The sequence below is a fragment of the Silene latifolia genome, chromosome 5, assembly GCF_048544455.1.
Source record: "Silene latifolia isolate original U9 population chromosome 5, ASM4854445v1, whole genome shotgun sequence".
NCBI lineage: Eukaryota > Viridiplantae > Streptophyta > Magnoliopsida > Caryophyllales > Caryophyllaceae > Silene > Silene latifolia.
The window spans coordinates 8,007,280-8,024,458 of NC_133530.1; the positions used below are offsets into that span (position 1 = coordinate 8,007,280).

General features: G+C 38.3%; 1 protein-coding gene across 2 annotated transcripts; it reads left to right on the top strand.

Moving 5' to 3' along the window:
• The first annotated feature begins 388 nt into the window (after positions 1–388).
• LOC141656602 (oxygen-dependent coproporphyrinogen-III oxidase, chloroplastic-like) lies at positions 389–16,771 on the top strand. Of its 2 annotated transcripts, XM_074463553.1 has the most exons (8): positions 389–1,083; positions 2,046–2,121; positions 4,750–4,844; positions 5,370–5,453; positions 15,891–15,978; positions 16,082–16,206; positions 16,303–16,401; positions 16,683–16,771. In XM_074463553.1, exons 1-8 carry the CDS (start codon positions 538–540, stop codon positions 16,749–16,751), a joined length of 1,182 nt encoding a protein of 393 aa, XP_074319654.1. In that variant the 5' UTR covers positions 389–537; the 3' UTR covers positions 16,752–16,771. The 2 variants fall into 2 exon arrangements, 1 of the variants encoding a protein (XP_074319654.1); XR_012548539.1 differs by lacking the exons at positions 16,303–16,401; positions 16,683–16,771 and having other exon boundaries at positions 403–1,083; positions 5,370–6,007; positions 15,384–15,978; positions 16,082–16,172.
• Positions 16,772–17,179: the final 408 nt, after the last annotated feature.

Sequence of the window (17,179 nt, forward strand, 5' to 3'; positions counted from 1 at the left end):
AAGAGTTTTCAAAACATGAGAAAAAGAATCGAACTCAAATCTCGAACAACCATTTTATAAAGATTTTTACAATCCATTTGGTCCAAGTAGAAACCGATCAGCAATTTGTCAAAAACGCGAGTCAACTTGTAAAAATCACCATTAAATGTCAAAATATTATCTTGTAACGTGGCTAAGGTGAAGATAGGGAATACCTCATTTGTTATATAACTATCATTTTTAGTGACGAGGGAACCGTAACTGCTATCTTTAGTCCGCATTAAGTAAACTCTCGAATATATAACTATCATTACTCCGTAATAAAACTATCTTAACCTATAACAATCCCGTTATACCGTGTACAACGATCTTACACAAAAATCGAACTTATGTAATGGGTCCAATCCCATTATCCCCTATGGATTAGGCACAAAATCACCATCAACATTTCAACCCCTTACTCTTTCCCCCCAATCTCCAATTTCCCTCCTTCCTTCCATCTCTCTCTCCTCATCTACTAACTTCCTCAACAACTACAACCTCTCAAAACCGTCAACAATGGCGGCAACAACAACAACAACCACCACCCTAATTTCCACCACCACATTACTACCTCTAACCTCAAAACCCCACCAAACCCTAATTCCCCAAATCACCTTCCCATCCCCCACCTCAAAACCCCAATCCCTCCACCTCCGCCGCCTCAATCCCCTTCGTGCCGTCGCAATCGAGAAAGAAACACCTGAAAACGAAGCTCCTCCGACATTCCTCCGTCACTCCGACGGCGCTGACGGCGATGCGGCGGCGACGGTGAGAGGAAGGTTCGAGAAGATGATTAGGGATGTGCAGGATAAAGTTTGCGAAGCGATTGAGGCGGCGGATGGTGGAGGGAAGTTTAAGGAAGATGCGTGGACACGGCCTGGTGGTGGTGGTGGGATTAGTAGGGTTTTGCAAGATGGCGCTGTTTTCGAGAAAGCGGGTGTTAATGTATCTGTTGTTTATGGAGTTATGCCGCCCGAAGCTTATCGAGCTGCTAAAGGGGGTGATGGTGATGCTGGTGCTAAGGCTGGGCCTGTTCCTTTCTTTGCTGCCGGTGTTAGCTCGGTATGGAATCTATATAACGGTCTCATTTGAGTTAATAAAACACAAATGTACTTGTGTAAGGCGGTTTAGTCGAATAAGAAGTTTTTATAAGGGTATTTTTGTAAATACCATGTGGTTCTACCGTGGTTTGCGTAAAATCGCTTTACATTAGACTAATTGCGCAAAATGTTGGAACTTTTGGCTATAGTTTGGGAAATGTGGGATTATTTATTCCTTTGAGTAGTTTGATTGTTTACATAACTCGGATTAATGCCCTGTTTTTTGGACTTAATTTTAGTTTAGTTTAGTTCTGATCTTCAAATTAGTTTAGTTCAGAAAGTTTTAGTTGAAACGAACCGGACTTAATATGCAATTTGTGAGTTTGATGAATAAATTTTTAGGCATAGTAATTTACGAGTTGGAGCCAAAAGTAAAATGGCTCACTAAGCTCTTTGTGTTTCTTTTACTGAGAAGTAAGGAGTAAGTTGATGCAAAACTTTGACACACTTTTTGTTAGGGATGACCTGAAAAAAATGTAGGGGTAAGGCTTGTTGGTGAGGTCGTGACCCTTCCCTCGTTATAGGTGAGTATTTGAGACGTTGGGGTAAATGGTGTTCTACTAAATTACAAGTCATTTCCCAACTATGGCTCAAAAAAGGAGATTAGAGTCTTTGAGACGTTGGGGGTAATGACGTGGGAAACAATGATTATTGTTTGATTAGATTTTATAGGTGTATGAAACGGTTGAAATTAATGTCGTATATTGAAAACGGGATGATTATGTTTTTGGGTAGATTGCTACTTTAATGTGAGGTGATTAATGGGTTGATAAGGTCTGTTATTTTGTTGATGGTTCCTGGCATACAAGTGCTTGATGGTAGTTATTGAAAATGGGGTGATTTTGTTTCTTGGTAAAAATTTTCTTACTCATTTTTTTGGGGTGATTAATGGAAGCTAATAGGTTTCCTTTTAATTTTTCTTAGGTTTTGCATCCGAAAAACCCATTTGCTCCAACTTTGCACTTCAATTATCGCTATTTTGAGACTGATGCTCCCAAAGGTACAGACTTTTATCTACTATACAAGTTTGTGTGCATAAAGTTGACCTTGAGTTGATTGTTTAGTAGGGAGTCTTCTTAGGTTTCATTGTTTTCTTGACTGCCTTACATTGTTTCCTCATGGCTGCCTTGCATTGTTTTCTACTTTTCTCATGGCTACCTTGCATTACCCTTTCATAGCTATATTATATTGTTCTCTCATAGCTTTTTTTTTCATTGTTTTCTTATCGCGCGGAACGGGTACAGTGGGAAAGTCAACCAAAAACCAAGTAGAGGATGGGTCCCTCCACTGAGGATGGGTAAATCCCCAGATAACTTTCATTGTTTATGATATGTTTGAGATCAGGAATGTTCTGAGTTATTGACAATGTTGGATCGTTAGTTGCGTGGTCATGCTGATTGAATTAGCTTTTTACTAGTGGCTATGACATTCTGTTGTAAGGGTAGATTTTACCTAATTAAGTTTAGTTTATTGTGATCTATCTGAAATTTGCTAGAAATTGTAGTTGCAAATTTTGTTTGGTATATATATTTTAGGGGAGCATCTACCTTATTATGATTCACAATTTGGAGAGAAGCGGAGGAAAGGAAAAATAAGAAATGGAAGTGGAGGATATGGAGGGAAGGGGAGAGTGTGAGAACCTCCTTATTTTGATGAGGTAAGGAAAAGGCCAGAGATAAATTCTTGCAGGAGATGGGACTTATTAGTTAGTACCAGGTGAAGAGAGTTTCCCAATTTTCTCTAACTTGTGGAAGATTTGGATTGTTAATAATGGAAGGAAAACAGTTCCTTCCATTTTTTTTTCACATCCCCTTCCCTACTCCATTAATTTGACAAGGTATACTAGATTTCTTCCTTTCCTTTTCTCCCTTCCACTCTTTCCTGCAAAACAAAAAAGTTACTTCTAGAGGGGTGTATCATCGCCTGACCTGGCCTGGCAATGTCTAATGTTGAATGATACTGTGCAATCCTGTATCTTTGATGTTATGACCTTGATTACATAACATAGAAGAATGCTCAAAAGGCTAGTTCTCCTTGAAGCAGCCTTGGGGGTGCCTTTGCTCCAGGCACCGAGAAAGACAGTTGGTAGGAAAGAGAGCGGGGGAGGGACGAATGGTGTAAGAAATTAGGTTACTAAAAGGGCTGAAAATGTGCAAACCCTGTGATCTGTAGTTTAGTGCATTCTGTAGAGCAGACTGAAGGATGGGGAAGGTAAAGAAAAGAGAGTTACTACTTACGAGTGGAGTGATGATAAGGTTGTAACTTGTTACTAATTGTTACAAGGAAGCAAAAATATATGAGCTCTAAATCTCTTATTTAATGCATTTTTGGAGCAAAATTACTAAATGGGCCACATCCTGTGGCAGAGGAAGGTATGTTTGGGTGGGAGAATGTCACTTGGAGATTTGGAGGTTGAGTTGCTTGACAAGAGACAGCGAGCTAACTAATGTGAGAACATGGTTTTGTACTTCTGTCAAGATTCTTTTTTGGCATTTGCTTCTTTTTATCTTTTCCATTTCCTCTAGCCAGTCTTTAGTTGGAGTATAGGGTAGTAAAAAAAAGTGGCTCACCAAACTGCGACACTTCTTTTTACTGAAAAATAGTACATCATTTGTTACAATGTTCGACACAGTTTTGTACTTTTTCTCATGGGTCATCCATAAACAACACAAGAAAAGAGCTGCATACATCCAATCTCCTATTCCTGCAATTTGTGGGAGGCGTTGTGACACTGAGTTACTGTTGTTGTTGTTGCTTCTTTTGAATGGCTCAGATTGGGACTAATAGTAGTTGAGTCGAGAACTAATCCCATAGACACTTTGCTTTGTTAGCTGGGTTAATTGTTGTCCGGCTTTTCGAAGATTAATCTTATTTGTGGCTTTGTGTTCATCAGTTAGTCACATATGGAATCTTCGTGACTAACTCGAGCAAAGTAAACTAGTAGCGGTGCTTTGGATAACTGGATTCTTTGCTGGGGTAATGCATAATTGCTGTCAGGCGTTTCAAAGGTTAATCCCATTTGTGGCCTTGCATCCAGTGAGTCACATGTGGACTCTTCGTGACTGAGTCAAGCGAAGTAAACAACTAGGAGAGGTGCTTTGGATAATTGGATTGTTAGCTAAGGGTAATGCCTAGCTGGAGATTTATTGTTGATATTGTTTTCCATAGTTTCTGTACTATTATGCCCGCATTTGCGATGCATAATTTGGGTTTGACCCTTTCTTTACATCATGTGGGCCACAGCTTGCGGTTAGATATTAGATTCTTGCTGACTTTTGTAGTTTTCGTTAATAATTTCGAGAATGATACGATTTGTGTTAGGAACCGTGCTTGGCTGTCTGATTTAGTTTATCTTTGTCATATTCGTGAAATAATAGTGCATGAGTGACTTATTTGATAGGAGTACTTCTTATCGGTACTTAGGTGTATGCTAAGTATTTATGTTTCTCTTGCTCTCTGTGTTTTGATAATCAGCTTTAACGGATTGTTAATTTAAGTGTGGAAAGTTTGCTGAAATTAAGGACAGATTTTAAGCTTGGTCTAAAACTTTGTTGTGTTTTTGGGGATTCCAGTATACCTTTCGTATCATCCAGTATGATATTCTAAAATACTGGTTTTTAATGGACAGATGCTCCTGGAGCCCCTCGACAGTGGTGGTTTGGTGGTGGCACTGATTACACGCCTGCTTACATTTTTGAGGATGATGTAAAGCACTTCCATCAGGTATTTATTCCGCCTGTGTTTAGTGATTTGCTGTCTGCAATTTGATGCCTGCGGGATTGACTGAAAAATCTAGAGTATTGGTCACGTGCTCAACTTTTTCAACTGCGATAAAAGTTTTGGCATACTTTTTGTCTGCAATGGAAAATGCACAGATCTTTCATTGTTGCTAGCTTTTTTTTCATTGCCTTTAAATTAGGAAGCAGCAAAGTTTAAGTTATATCAGTGTCTTAGTTGTGCTTACTTTTCTCAACTAGACACCAAATTTTCGATGTACTTTTTGTTTACCAATATTTTTATCTGCTTGTTTTGTTTTGAGTGGATAGTAAATCATTTTAATTTGGTTTGGGGGCAATTTTCACTGTGAGCAAACAACAGTACAAAATATCATTTCAGTTGTAGACGTCTATTACTCTATTAGTTATGGATTATTAATATAGCATTTCCTTCAAATGGAGTTTAGTGGAATGATGTAGGAGAATTAACCCCAGCATTCTATTTTATTGACATCTGTGGATTGTTTTGTAGATCCAGAAAGATGCTTGTGACAAGTTTAATCCGGACTTCTATCCACGTTTCAAAAAATGGTGTGATGATTACTTTTACATCAAGGTTTGTATTTCAGAAAATTTAATTGCAGGCTGCATATTATATCTCCTTGTGCGTATAACAATACAATCTGATGACCTTTTTCTTTCCTTCTCCTGGTTATTATTTTTTTCTAGCCCGCCTCCTGTTTCTGATGTGATGATTGTGAGTTTTCTATTTCATACATCTATTAAGCGGATTTTGAGAACTTCTAGACTTCTAGTACATAGGCAAGTGCCTGATTGGTGCTGGATTTTTTTTTAATAAAACATTTTAGGGGCAGTTTGGTTCAACAAGAAGGAATGGAATGGAATGGAATTTGATAGTATGGGGTTCTAAATCCATACTTGCTTATTGTTGTTTGGTTCACCATAAATTTATTTAAGGGAGTTTGATTCTAAGGAAAGAGGGTGGGTATGGGATTCCAAGGGGTTAGGGTGGATTTAGAATCCATTAGGTATTTAACTCCATTCCAAATCTCGCCAACCAAACAATGATCCATTCCATTCTAAAGTAGCCAACCAAACACCCCCTTAGTTATAAATGAGCACGTAGCCCCTTCTGGCTTGAGGCGAAGTGTAACACCCCGGTTTATAAAAGAAGTCCTCGTCAAGACATTCTCTAATAAAACGGACTGTTACCATCTCGGTTTCCCGAGGTAGTGAATAACAAATTAAACTCCAAGGCAATTTATGTAATATTTTCAACTTAATTATTACAAATACTCTTTTCAACTCGAATTACAAGGACTGACATAATTAAAAGTGAAGTCTTCTAGATGATGGTCTAGCTACTAGGTCGTCTGATCCAGTGTCTCACGCCCATCAAGCTCCCGTCCTATCGCTTAAACTGTCCAAGTCTGCTCCCATAAAACGGATCATCACGGTGTTCACGAATACACAGGGTCAACCACGAGGTTGAGTAGGAAAACAAAATAAGTACGACAACAAAATACATAACTCCATTTCCAATTAGTCACCTCCTCCACCTCACCATATATCGTAGCAGGACTCGAATAATCTCCGCACCGTATCACGGTCCCGAATAACTTCCACACCATATCACAGATTCACGGACTCGAATAACTTCCACACCATATCATCTGATTCACGGACCCGAATAACTTCCACACCATATCACATATTCACAGACCCTGAATAATTTCCACACCATATCACATATTCACAGACCCTGAATAGCTCCCACACCGTATCACAGACCCTGAATAACTTCCACACCATATCACAGACCCTGATTAATCTCCACACCATCTTCCAACGCATATGAATGATCAAAAGAAATTGATGCAGCACAATATATATAAATCAATGAACTGATGAATCATAAAAATCATGCCAGTTACCCGATGTTGTGATATCCTACTCAATACGATCAATTCAGTCAATCACCCTTCCCAATATAAATGATAACGTAAATCAACCACGAATCCAACCAACACAATTCAACAACAACGATATTAGGACAAGTGTATTTCCCCTACCTCAAGTGCCAGCAAATCCAATTAAGCAGTCCAGAATAACGCAATGAATTGATTATCGATCCTTCACGAATCTGTCACCTAGCACAATTATAATATTTATAATTACCAACTACTAAATATAGAGATCTCTCAATTAGAAGTCTTCCCGAAATACAATCCCGACACCAACTTATGCCAAACTGGTAACTAAAGTAACCCAATTACTATTTGACTCAACTTCCCAATATAGGCAGTTATTAAAGTATAATTTCTTAAAATGGAACTTCCCCGATTATAGTAATTGATGCGTCATATAATAACTTTTCTCTTTTAACAATCCCGACTCAAAACCCATCTCTGATTATTTAAACGACTCGGGGATTAAATTAAATAAATTATTTAAGTAACTCGGGAATTGAACTAAATAATTATTTAAGTGACTCAGGCATTGAATTAAATAATTATTGAAGTGACTCGGCATTGAATTAAATAATTATTGAAGTGACTCGGCATTGAATTAAATAATTATTATGTTAATTAAAAGATTTAAATGAATTAACGATTAAGAAACCCGAATCGAATTTAAACAATTTAAACACCCGACCCAAACTCGTCTTTAATTATTTAATTAACTCGGAAGTTAAATTAAATACGAAATACGATAACATAATTAATAAAGAAACGAATCGACGCCGACTAACACACACGACTCAACCCACGACTCCCAAACCATTTCCCCAACTCCCACGCACCCCATTCCACCGTGACAACCACCGGGTCGACACACGGTCCGACCGAGCACCCACCAAACACCCTCACCGGAGTCGACTCCCACGGTGAGTCGGACCATGGCCACGAACTTCCCCCCGCTTCACTCCACCTCCCACAGATTTGCCACTACAGCAGCCAACAACACCACCCCACAACCACCGCTGCTGTCAACATTACCCCACGCTACCACCACCACTCTTCTCACCGTATAGCCACGCACACAGTCACCGTGGCGCCGCCGTTTCGACCTCCCCCGAGTCCACGGTGGCGCCACCCCAAATCTAAACACCTACACTCACCTGAAAACGTAAACATACCCGTTTATACCCCCCCATGTCTCTGCCGTCTTTCTCTACCACCACCACCACCTAAAGCCCACCTTACTGCCACCAAAAGGGGCGACTCAAACCACCCTACACCATTACCCCGACACCAACCATCATTAACACTTTTATAAGACATGAAACCATGACCAACAACTCGACATACAAACAAAACAGAGGAAATGGGTTGAAACTTACCTTACCACCACCACCATAATGACCACCGGGGCCACCCTAGGTCGTCGACAATGACCCTTGCTCGTCCTCGATGCACCGTCCACGACTACTCTCTCTCTCTCTCTTTCACTTGTACATTAGAGGTGTGTAAAAATGCAAGGAAAAATGGGTAGGTCAGGGTTTTAATAAGGAAGAAGAAGGACAAGGAGTATGGCTTGCATTGTTGTTGGTGTAGGCGTGGAGTTGGAGTATGGGTTGACGTGAACAAGGGAGCATGGGTAGTCTAGGTTTGATAAAAATAATCAAGCATGCCTCTTATTTGTATTTAACCAATACCCGTAATCCTTACTTAATTATCTTATGTGTATCGTAAACTTACGAGAATACCTCCGTAATATGTACCTACTTTCATAATTAGATTTACCGTCTTGTGTTTATAGTTTGTTATTTATTATATTATAATATTATATTATTTCGCGACATAACACGGTCGGCTTATAATAATTTATTAAAAGTCAAGGTATTACAGTCTTCCCCCCTTAAAATGAACTTCGTCCCGAAGTTCGCTCCCATACTCAAACCTCAAAAGGGTATTGTATATCGTACCGACAGACGTCACGCATTTCTAACTCGGTTAACACACTCTTTTGACACATCAATTAAGCATAACAAATACGGAATGTTACATTCTGCCCTCCTAGAAATAAACTTCGTCCCGAAGTTTGACTCGTCTTTTCTTAACCCAACTAACTACAACTAATAACTACCTGAGAACACCGTCATCTTCCATCTAATTTCCGATCTCAAACTCAACATAAACTCATTAACCATGGTCGCACTGGACCGTAGACATAACTCGGCACAAAGGCCCCACAACTCATAATTCAATACCAGTAGTTTAATCACACTCTCCTTTTTCACATCAACCAACTATCAGATGTAGGAACAACACATATAGGACTCATTTTCATAGGCAACCTCTCAACGAAACGTCAACTTGATCAAAACCACAATCTACAACAGGTGCAATTCAAGCATTAAGATTTTACAATCCTACCCAACTAAAAACATGGTTACGTCCTCGTAACCTTCATCATTATAACCAAAGTTCTCAAACTACCGCTAACAACTGAAAGAGGATAAAAGATTCACAACTCACGCTCAAGTTAGGTAATCCTTACCAAGGACAATCAATATTCAAACTCTCTAAAGGAAGCTACCGTTACCAGTAAAGTCATTAGTAAGTATCCATTTTACCAATCGTTGTAATCTCATACTTTAGAAACATAGGGGATTAATCACATAAGAAAAGAATTAAGGTCAACATTTGATAAATCGATTTATGTGAATTTATAACTTAATAGGTTCAATCTGACTTTTCTTTACTTAATTGTTTCAAATTGGCTCAAGACACATACTCACCAATAAAATGAAGACAACCAGCTTCGCGGTATTTATCATCTTAGAAATATTTTCAATCCTCATAACAATTGGGTTTGGTATTTATTCACGAATGACGAAAGCACATTGCTTGGCAAATTTTACAACTTATTGGTCGAGTCAAACAACGATTAAACAGCGATATTGGGGAGTTAACATGCAAGACTATCACACATAAATTTCGTTCTTGGCATTAAGTGTATTTAATCTGCACACAACACCATGACATAAAAGATTAAATATATTTAACTACACCAACTTTACAACTATCCCTTGCATATCATGCTAATATCAACATACCTTGTTGACACGTAACTCACTTAAATCACCCCATTACATTTCCTGTCTTGACATTCGTAACCAACCCAAACCCACCAATTCGCTACATAAACGAACAACATGACTAACTTGACCCACCACTTGTGACTCCGTTCTAATTTCATTACTCCAGACTTAGCAACTATCATGAAACCATTCAACCAGACACTAGCTGGAGATCTCTTTCCGAATTTACTCATACGACAAAATTTAACTTTGTTTTCAAAACTTTTACCTTCATCGGACGGTGAATAAATTTCTTTAACATAAGTCTTATAATGAGTCGTCCATAGAATCCATTTACGACTTACTACGAACTCAAAATCGATAAACTTAATTCAATTCCTTTAAACAAAACCGGCTTAGGTGTTGACTCATATATCGTAATTTTACAGGTTCATCTTATTCATTCTAGTCATATCTTTATTAATGAACGACTATTACCTCAATCATCGTGGATTTTAGTTGCACTTCTTTACTCAGTTATATTCACGACTCGATTAAACGTAACTATGACGATTATCATTTTAACCAACGTGTATCATGTGAATCATAAAAGGGTTATCCCATTATAATATTGCGAACATAATCATCATAAACAATCCTTACTAGAACATAATTGATAGTGATGACTCGGGAATATAGATATGCCAAATGTCGTATTATATCAAACAGTTTCTTTTATATCATGCTCCTACAATTGCAAGAATCCCTTTAGTATTTTATGATGATATTCTGATGAACATATCCACTAAGAATTAACAACACGGTTTGTTTATCATGTCCTAGGTTTAGGTCCACTGAAATAGATTAATGCGATGATGGTAATAATTATAACTATGGGCACACAGCTCATATGAAAGACCTTAGAACTCAGATGACACCCTACACGTGTGGTCCTTTAGACACAATCATTACTACCATCCATGTGTAAACCCTTTAAACATAAATATTGTAATTATTCATGTGAGTATATTAGCACAATTAAATTAATATTTAACGCCATCAACTTACAAGATATGACAATATGGTTTTATATTTATATATATATCCGACCACTATGCAAATATGATGAACACCCAGAGATATCACAACGTGTCAAATGTATATTAATATATGTAAACAACTGAACTCGTATAAACATTTCACCCTCGATTAAGAATCAATTTCTTTCACTCAGACTAAACATGCCAACAATATTATCAATTAGGTTTTAAATTTTTATCACTGGTTGAGATACATAACTATTGAACATGAGTGCTACTATCGTTATATAAGGACATTATAAATTCATATTATTAAAGCTCGTGAATTAATCAAACACTGTATGAAGACTCAACCTAGAACACACATTTTACAAATCATGTTTCACGTTGTAACTTTCAAAGATCACGAATAAATAACCGTTCGATTAAAACTTGATTCATATTACTTTTACAAAACACGGAGAGTTAAAGTCACAGGGAAAAGAATTAGGTTCAAAGCACAAGAATACCATTTTTAAAGAATTTTACAACTCAGTTGGTCCAACCAAACATGTGACAGCTATTGGTCCAAAACTTGGGTCGGATTTGCAAAACTTATTATTTAATATTGAGACATCAAGATTTTTTTTTTTTTTTTTTTTTTTTTTTTTTTTTTTTTTTTTTCGTGGCTTATCAATTTGAACACATATGTGAATTTTACGATCGATGGAGTTGGAATTATGCGAAAATTATTAATACCATTTAAATGAGGATTTTCACAAAATCGTTGGACAAAACATCACTGCACAGAAACTTCCTAACCACAGTTCACTAAATTATTTATTATTCATAATCCGTATATCATATAAGCGTGAAACCAACGTCAAATGATCACTAACTCACGAGGCTATTTCTCATAAAATTTTCATCGATAGGCAATAAACAGAAAAGAAATGGTAGTAAGGTCAATTAAAGGGTAACACCAACCAGAGCGAGTTTTATCACTAAGTTATTCATTTTCTATGTTCCAATTCTTATAACCATACTATCGATACTAACTTATCCTAACTTAAATCTCCCACTGTACTTACGTAAACATCTATCCCGTAAAATCCCTTCGCATCTCGATCTACTCTTTACATCTACATTACGATTGCTATGATTAAAAACAGGCAATTCAATAGCGTTTCTTATTACTATCACATTATTATACTAGCATGGCTTGGGATCACATAACCGCATATTACTAGACTTAATGGTACTATCAGCACATCACTCAACATCCACCTAGGTAATTATCATCGACTTGCAATTATTTTCATGCTCACGACTAGCACAACACTTCATTGATTATTAACCAGAACTCGAAAATTTATTTCTCATTTCCATAATATTATATGATCACGCCATCATTCATACAAAATACTTACCGTAGCGTTGTCTGCAGAATGGGTAGAATATTTGGGTTTCAAAGTATATATCAACTCGATTATGCAATAATCAATGCATCAATCAATTAACACTTAGGCAACGATATAGGCATTTCAGGTTCAACCTTAGGCAACTTTTCTACCCTTTCCCTCATATACCCTCAGGGTTTTCCGAGTCAAACTGAGAGGGCCACTGGTTCGGTGTGAGGGGGCCCCTAACTCAAACCTTACCTCAGTGTGCTCCTAACAGTTCTATCCCGGTGTTCATTTTAATTAGACACATCCTAGGTTCATTGGGTTCATTGGTTTAGGCCTGAGGATCGTTCGCTCTGATACCACTTTGTAACACCCCGGTTTATAAAAGAAGTCCTCGTCAAGACATTCTCTAATAAAACGGACTGTTACCATCTCGGTTTCCCGAGGTAGTGAATAACAAATTAAACTCCAAGGCAATTTATGTAATATTTTCAACTTAATTATTACAAATACTCTTTTCAACTCGAATTACAAGGACTGACATAATTAAAAGTGAAGTCTTCTAGATGATGGTCTAGCTACTAGGTCGTCTGATCCAGTGTCTCACGCCCATCAAGCTCCCGTCCTATCGCTTAAACCTGTCAAGTCTGCTCCCCATAAAACGGATCATCACAGGTGTTCACGAATACACAGGGTCAACCACGAGGTTGAGTAGGGAAAGCAAAACAAGTACGACAACAAAATACATAACTCCATTTCCAATTAGTCACCTCCACCTCACCATATCGTAGACAGACTCTGAATAATCTCCGCACCGTATCACAGTCCCTGAATAACTTCCACACCATATCACAGATTCACAGACCCTGAATAACTTCCACACCATATCACAGATTCACAGACCCTGAATAACTTCCACACCATATCACATATTCACAGACCCTGAATAATTTCCACACCATATCACATATTCACAGACCCTGAATAGCTCCCACACCGTATCACAGACCCTGAATAACTTCCACACCATATCACAGACCCTGATTAATCTCCACACCATCCTCCAACGCATATGAATGATCAAAAGAAATTGATGCAGCACAATATATATAAATCAATGAACTGATGAATCATAAAAATCATGCCAGTTACCCGATGTTGTGATATCCTACTCAATACGATCAATTCAGTCAATCACCCTTCCCAATATAAATGATAACGTAAATCAACCACGAATCCAACCAACACAATTCAACAACAACGATATTAGGACAAGTGTATTTCCCCTACCTCAAGTGCCAAACAAATCCAATTAAGTCCGGTCGAATAACGCAATGAATTGATTATCGATCCTTCATAATCATTACCTAGCACAATTATAATATTTATAATTACCAACTACTAAATATAGAGATCTCTCAATTAGAAGTCTTCCCGAAATACAATCCCGACACCAACTTATGCCAAACTGGTAACTAAAGTAACCCAATTACTATTTGACTCAACTTCCCAATATAGGCAGTTATTAAAGTATAATTTCTTAAAATGGAACTTCCCCGATTATAGTAATTGATGCGTCATATAATAACTTTTCTCTTTTAACAATCCCGACTCAAAACCCATCTCTGATTATTTAAACGACTCGGGGATTAAATTAAATAAATTATTTAAGTAACTCGGGAATTGAACTAAATAATTATTTAAGTGACTCAGGCATTGAATTAAATAATTATTGAAGTGACTCGGCATTGAATTAAATAATTATTGAAGTGACTCGGCATTGAATTAAATAATTATTATGTTAATTAAAAGATTTAAATGAATTAACGATTAAGAAACCCGAATCGAATTTAAACAATTTAAACACCCGACCCAAACTCGTCTTTAATTATTTAATTAACTCGGAAGTTAAATTAAATACGAAATACGATAACATAATTAATAAAGAAACGAATCGACGCCGACTAACACACACGACTCAACCCACGACTCCCAAACCATTTCCCCAACTCCCACGCACCCCATTCCACCGTGACAACCACCAGGTCAGACACCGGGTCTGACCTGAGCACCCACCAGCACCCTCACCGGAGTCGACTCCCGCCGGTGAGTCAGACCATGGCCACGAACTTCCCCCTGCTTCACTCCACCTCCCACAGTTGCCACTACAGCAGCCAACAACACCACCCCACAACCACCGCTGCTGTCAACATTACCCCACGCTACCACCACCACTCTTCTCACCGTATAGCCACGCACACAGTCACCGTGGCGCCGCCGTTTCGACCTCCCCCGAGTCCACGGTGGCGCCACCCCAAATCTAAACACCTACACTCACCTGAAAACGTAAACATACCCGTTTATACCCCCCCCATGTCTCTGCCGTCTTTCTCTACCACCACCACCACCTAAAGCCCACCTTACTGCCACCAAAAGGGGCGACTCAAACCACCCTACACCATTACCCCGACACCAACCATCATTAACACTTTTATAAGACATGAAACCATGACCAACAACTCGACATACAAACAAAACAGAGGAAATGGGTTGAACAGCTTACCTTACCACCACCATAACAGCCACCAGGGCCACCCTAGGTCGTCGACAACAGACCCTTGCTCGTCCCTGATGCACCGTCCACGACTACTCTCTCTCTCTCTTTCACTTGTACATTAGAGGTGTGTAAAAATGCAAGGAAAAATGGGTAGGCTGCCGGGTTTTAATAAGGAAGAAGAAGGACAAGGGAGTATGGCTTGCATTGTTGTTGGTGTAGGCGTGGAGTTGGAGTATGGGTTGACGTGAACAAGGGAGCATGGGTAGTCTAGGTTTGATAAAAATAATCAAGCATGCCTCTTATTTGTATTTAACCAATACCCGTAATCCTTACTTAATTATCTTATGTGTATCGTAAACTTACGAGAATACCTCCGTAATATGTACCTACTTTCATAATTAGATTTACCGTCTTGTGTTTATAGTTTGTTATTTATTATATTATAATATTATATTATTTCGCGACATAACACGGTCGGCTTATAATAATTTATTAAAAGTCAAGGTATTACACGAAGAGTTCAAATTTTGCCTTGCTCTAATTTTTCCCATGATCTATAGACTATAGGTGACTCAATACCATTAACCATTCTCACCTGTCTTAAATTATGTCTCTGATCATCCTATGTCTGGGGACTATATCGTGTCTGTGAAGGTGGTACTGACTCATCCTATGTCTGGGACTCTGGGGCCTATATCGTTTTACTACCACCCGTTGTCGCCCTAACTCATTATTCATTCTTTATGTTGGAGGTATGGTCAGTACACTTCTACTTGCTCCTCATGCCTACTCCCCCAGGACTCTCGGAGCTTGCTCATTTGAGCAGTCGTTTCATATTGTTCCTGTTAATTGGTAGATCTGATATGGCTGTTCTGGCTGTTGAATTGTTAATCCTCCACGTTTATGGATAGCTAATTTGTTGGTGCTCCCTTATTTTGTAGCTGATGCTTGATGCGGGTCAGTTTGTTCGTTCATTATCAAATGCTTGATATGCTAATAATTTAATTTTATGAGATTTTCACAGCATCGAGGTGAGAGAAGAGGACTTGGTGGAATCTTTTTTGACGATCTTAACAACTACGATCAAGAGATGCTTCTTTCTTTTGCCACTGGTATATTTCCTTGAAACATTTAAATCCTGTGAACAATCCCAAAACTATTGCTCTACCATCCTGGACCATCATCAACGTGTTCTACTTCTTAAACTACCGGCAGAATGTGCAAACTCCGTGATACCTGCGTACATTCCTATAATTGAGAGAAGGAAAGATGCACCTTTCACGGATAGTCACAAAGCATGGCAGCAGTTACGACGAGGGCGTTATGTGGAATTTAATTTGGTAAGCGGAAATTTATAGCCTTGGCGGCTTATAGTTTTACCTTTCCACCATCTGTGGTTAGCGAGCTCAAAGTTGTTTGCTTTGACTCATCTGTAGGTTTATGATCGAGGAACAACATTTGGGCTGAAAACCGGAGGTAGAATCGAGAGTATTCTGGTTTCTTTACCGTTGACAGCTCGCTGGGAATATGACCATGTAAGTTTTTCCAATCATCTCCATGATTATAGCTAGTGACCAAGCGAGGGGGGACTGGGGAGCAAGGAGGGGTTGGTCCTATTGGAAAAAAATGAATTGAAAATTGCCAAGTTATCATATAAGTTTAAGAAAATTGTCAGCTGGCTCTACTGGATCTTTGAAATTGTTGTTTCTGCCTCTGGATTTATCAAGCTTCTTCTTGAGACTAAAAGCAAAATAGATTTATTCATCATAAATTATCACCATCTTTCCTTATTTTTTCGCTGCTTTGGTCTTTGTAGAAACCCGAAGAGGGAAGCGAGGAGTGGAAGTTGTTGGATGCTTGCATGAATCCAAAAGAATGGATATGACGATGTCGTATCACTGCTCGGTAATATTTACCAACCTTCCTATTTTTCCCTGTTTTGCCCTATTGCTTGAGAACATAGCTTGAGATCTCTAACTGCCTGTTATGTGTCCTGTTGGCTTAATCACGTGATTCACGCATTTGCACTACTATACAGATAAACTGTTTGAATGGTGGTTTTGTCCTCCCAAGCTTAGGCACCACAATATCAGATATAATTCTCTTATTGTGATTCGCGCATATTGTTCTTTAATAGCTAAGCTTCAAAAGTTAGTCTTCACATAGGACAAGAAATATGTGAATAGGCACTATCAGGATTATAGCACCAATTTTAGGTACAATGTGCAGAAACGAATGAGAGGGTATTTGTTAATGTAAGACAAACTCAGTGAGTTTTTTATATAACTCAGTAAGATAAAAAAAGAAATGTGT

Excerpts from the sequence above, each read along its gene's own strand:
- LOC141656602 (XM_074463553.1), top strand. The coding sequence starts at position 538 with ATGGCGGCAACAACAACAACAACCACCACCCTAATTTCCACCACCACA. Across the intron at positions 1,084-2,045 it reads TTGCTGCCGGTGTTAGCTCG|GTTTTGCATCCGAAAAACCC; the intron begins GTATGGAATCTA and ends AATTTTTCTTAG. Across the intron at positions 15,979-16,081 it reads GCTTCTTTCTTTTGCCACTG|AATGTGCAAACTCCGTGATA; the intron begins GTATATTTCCTT and ends AACTACCGGCAG.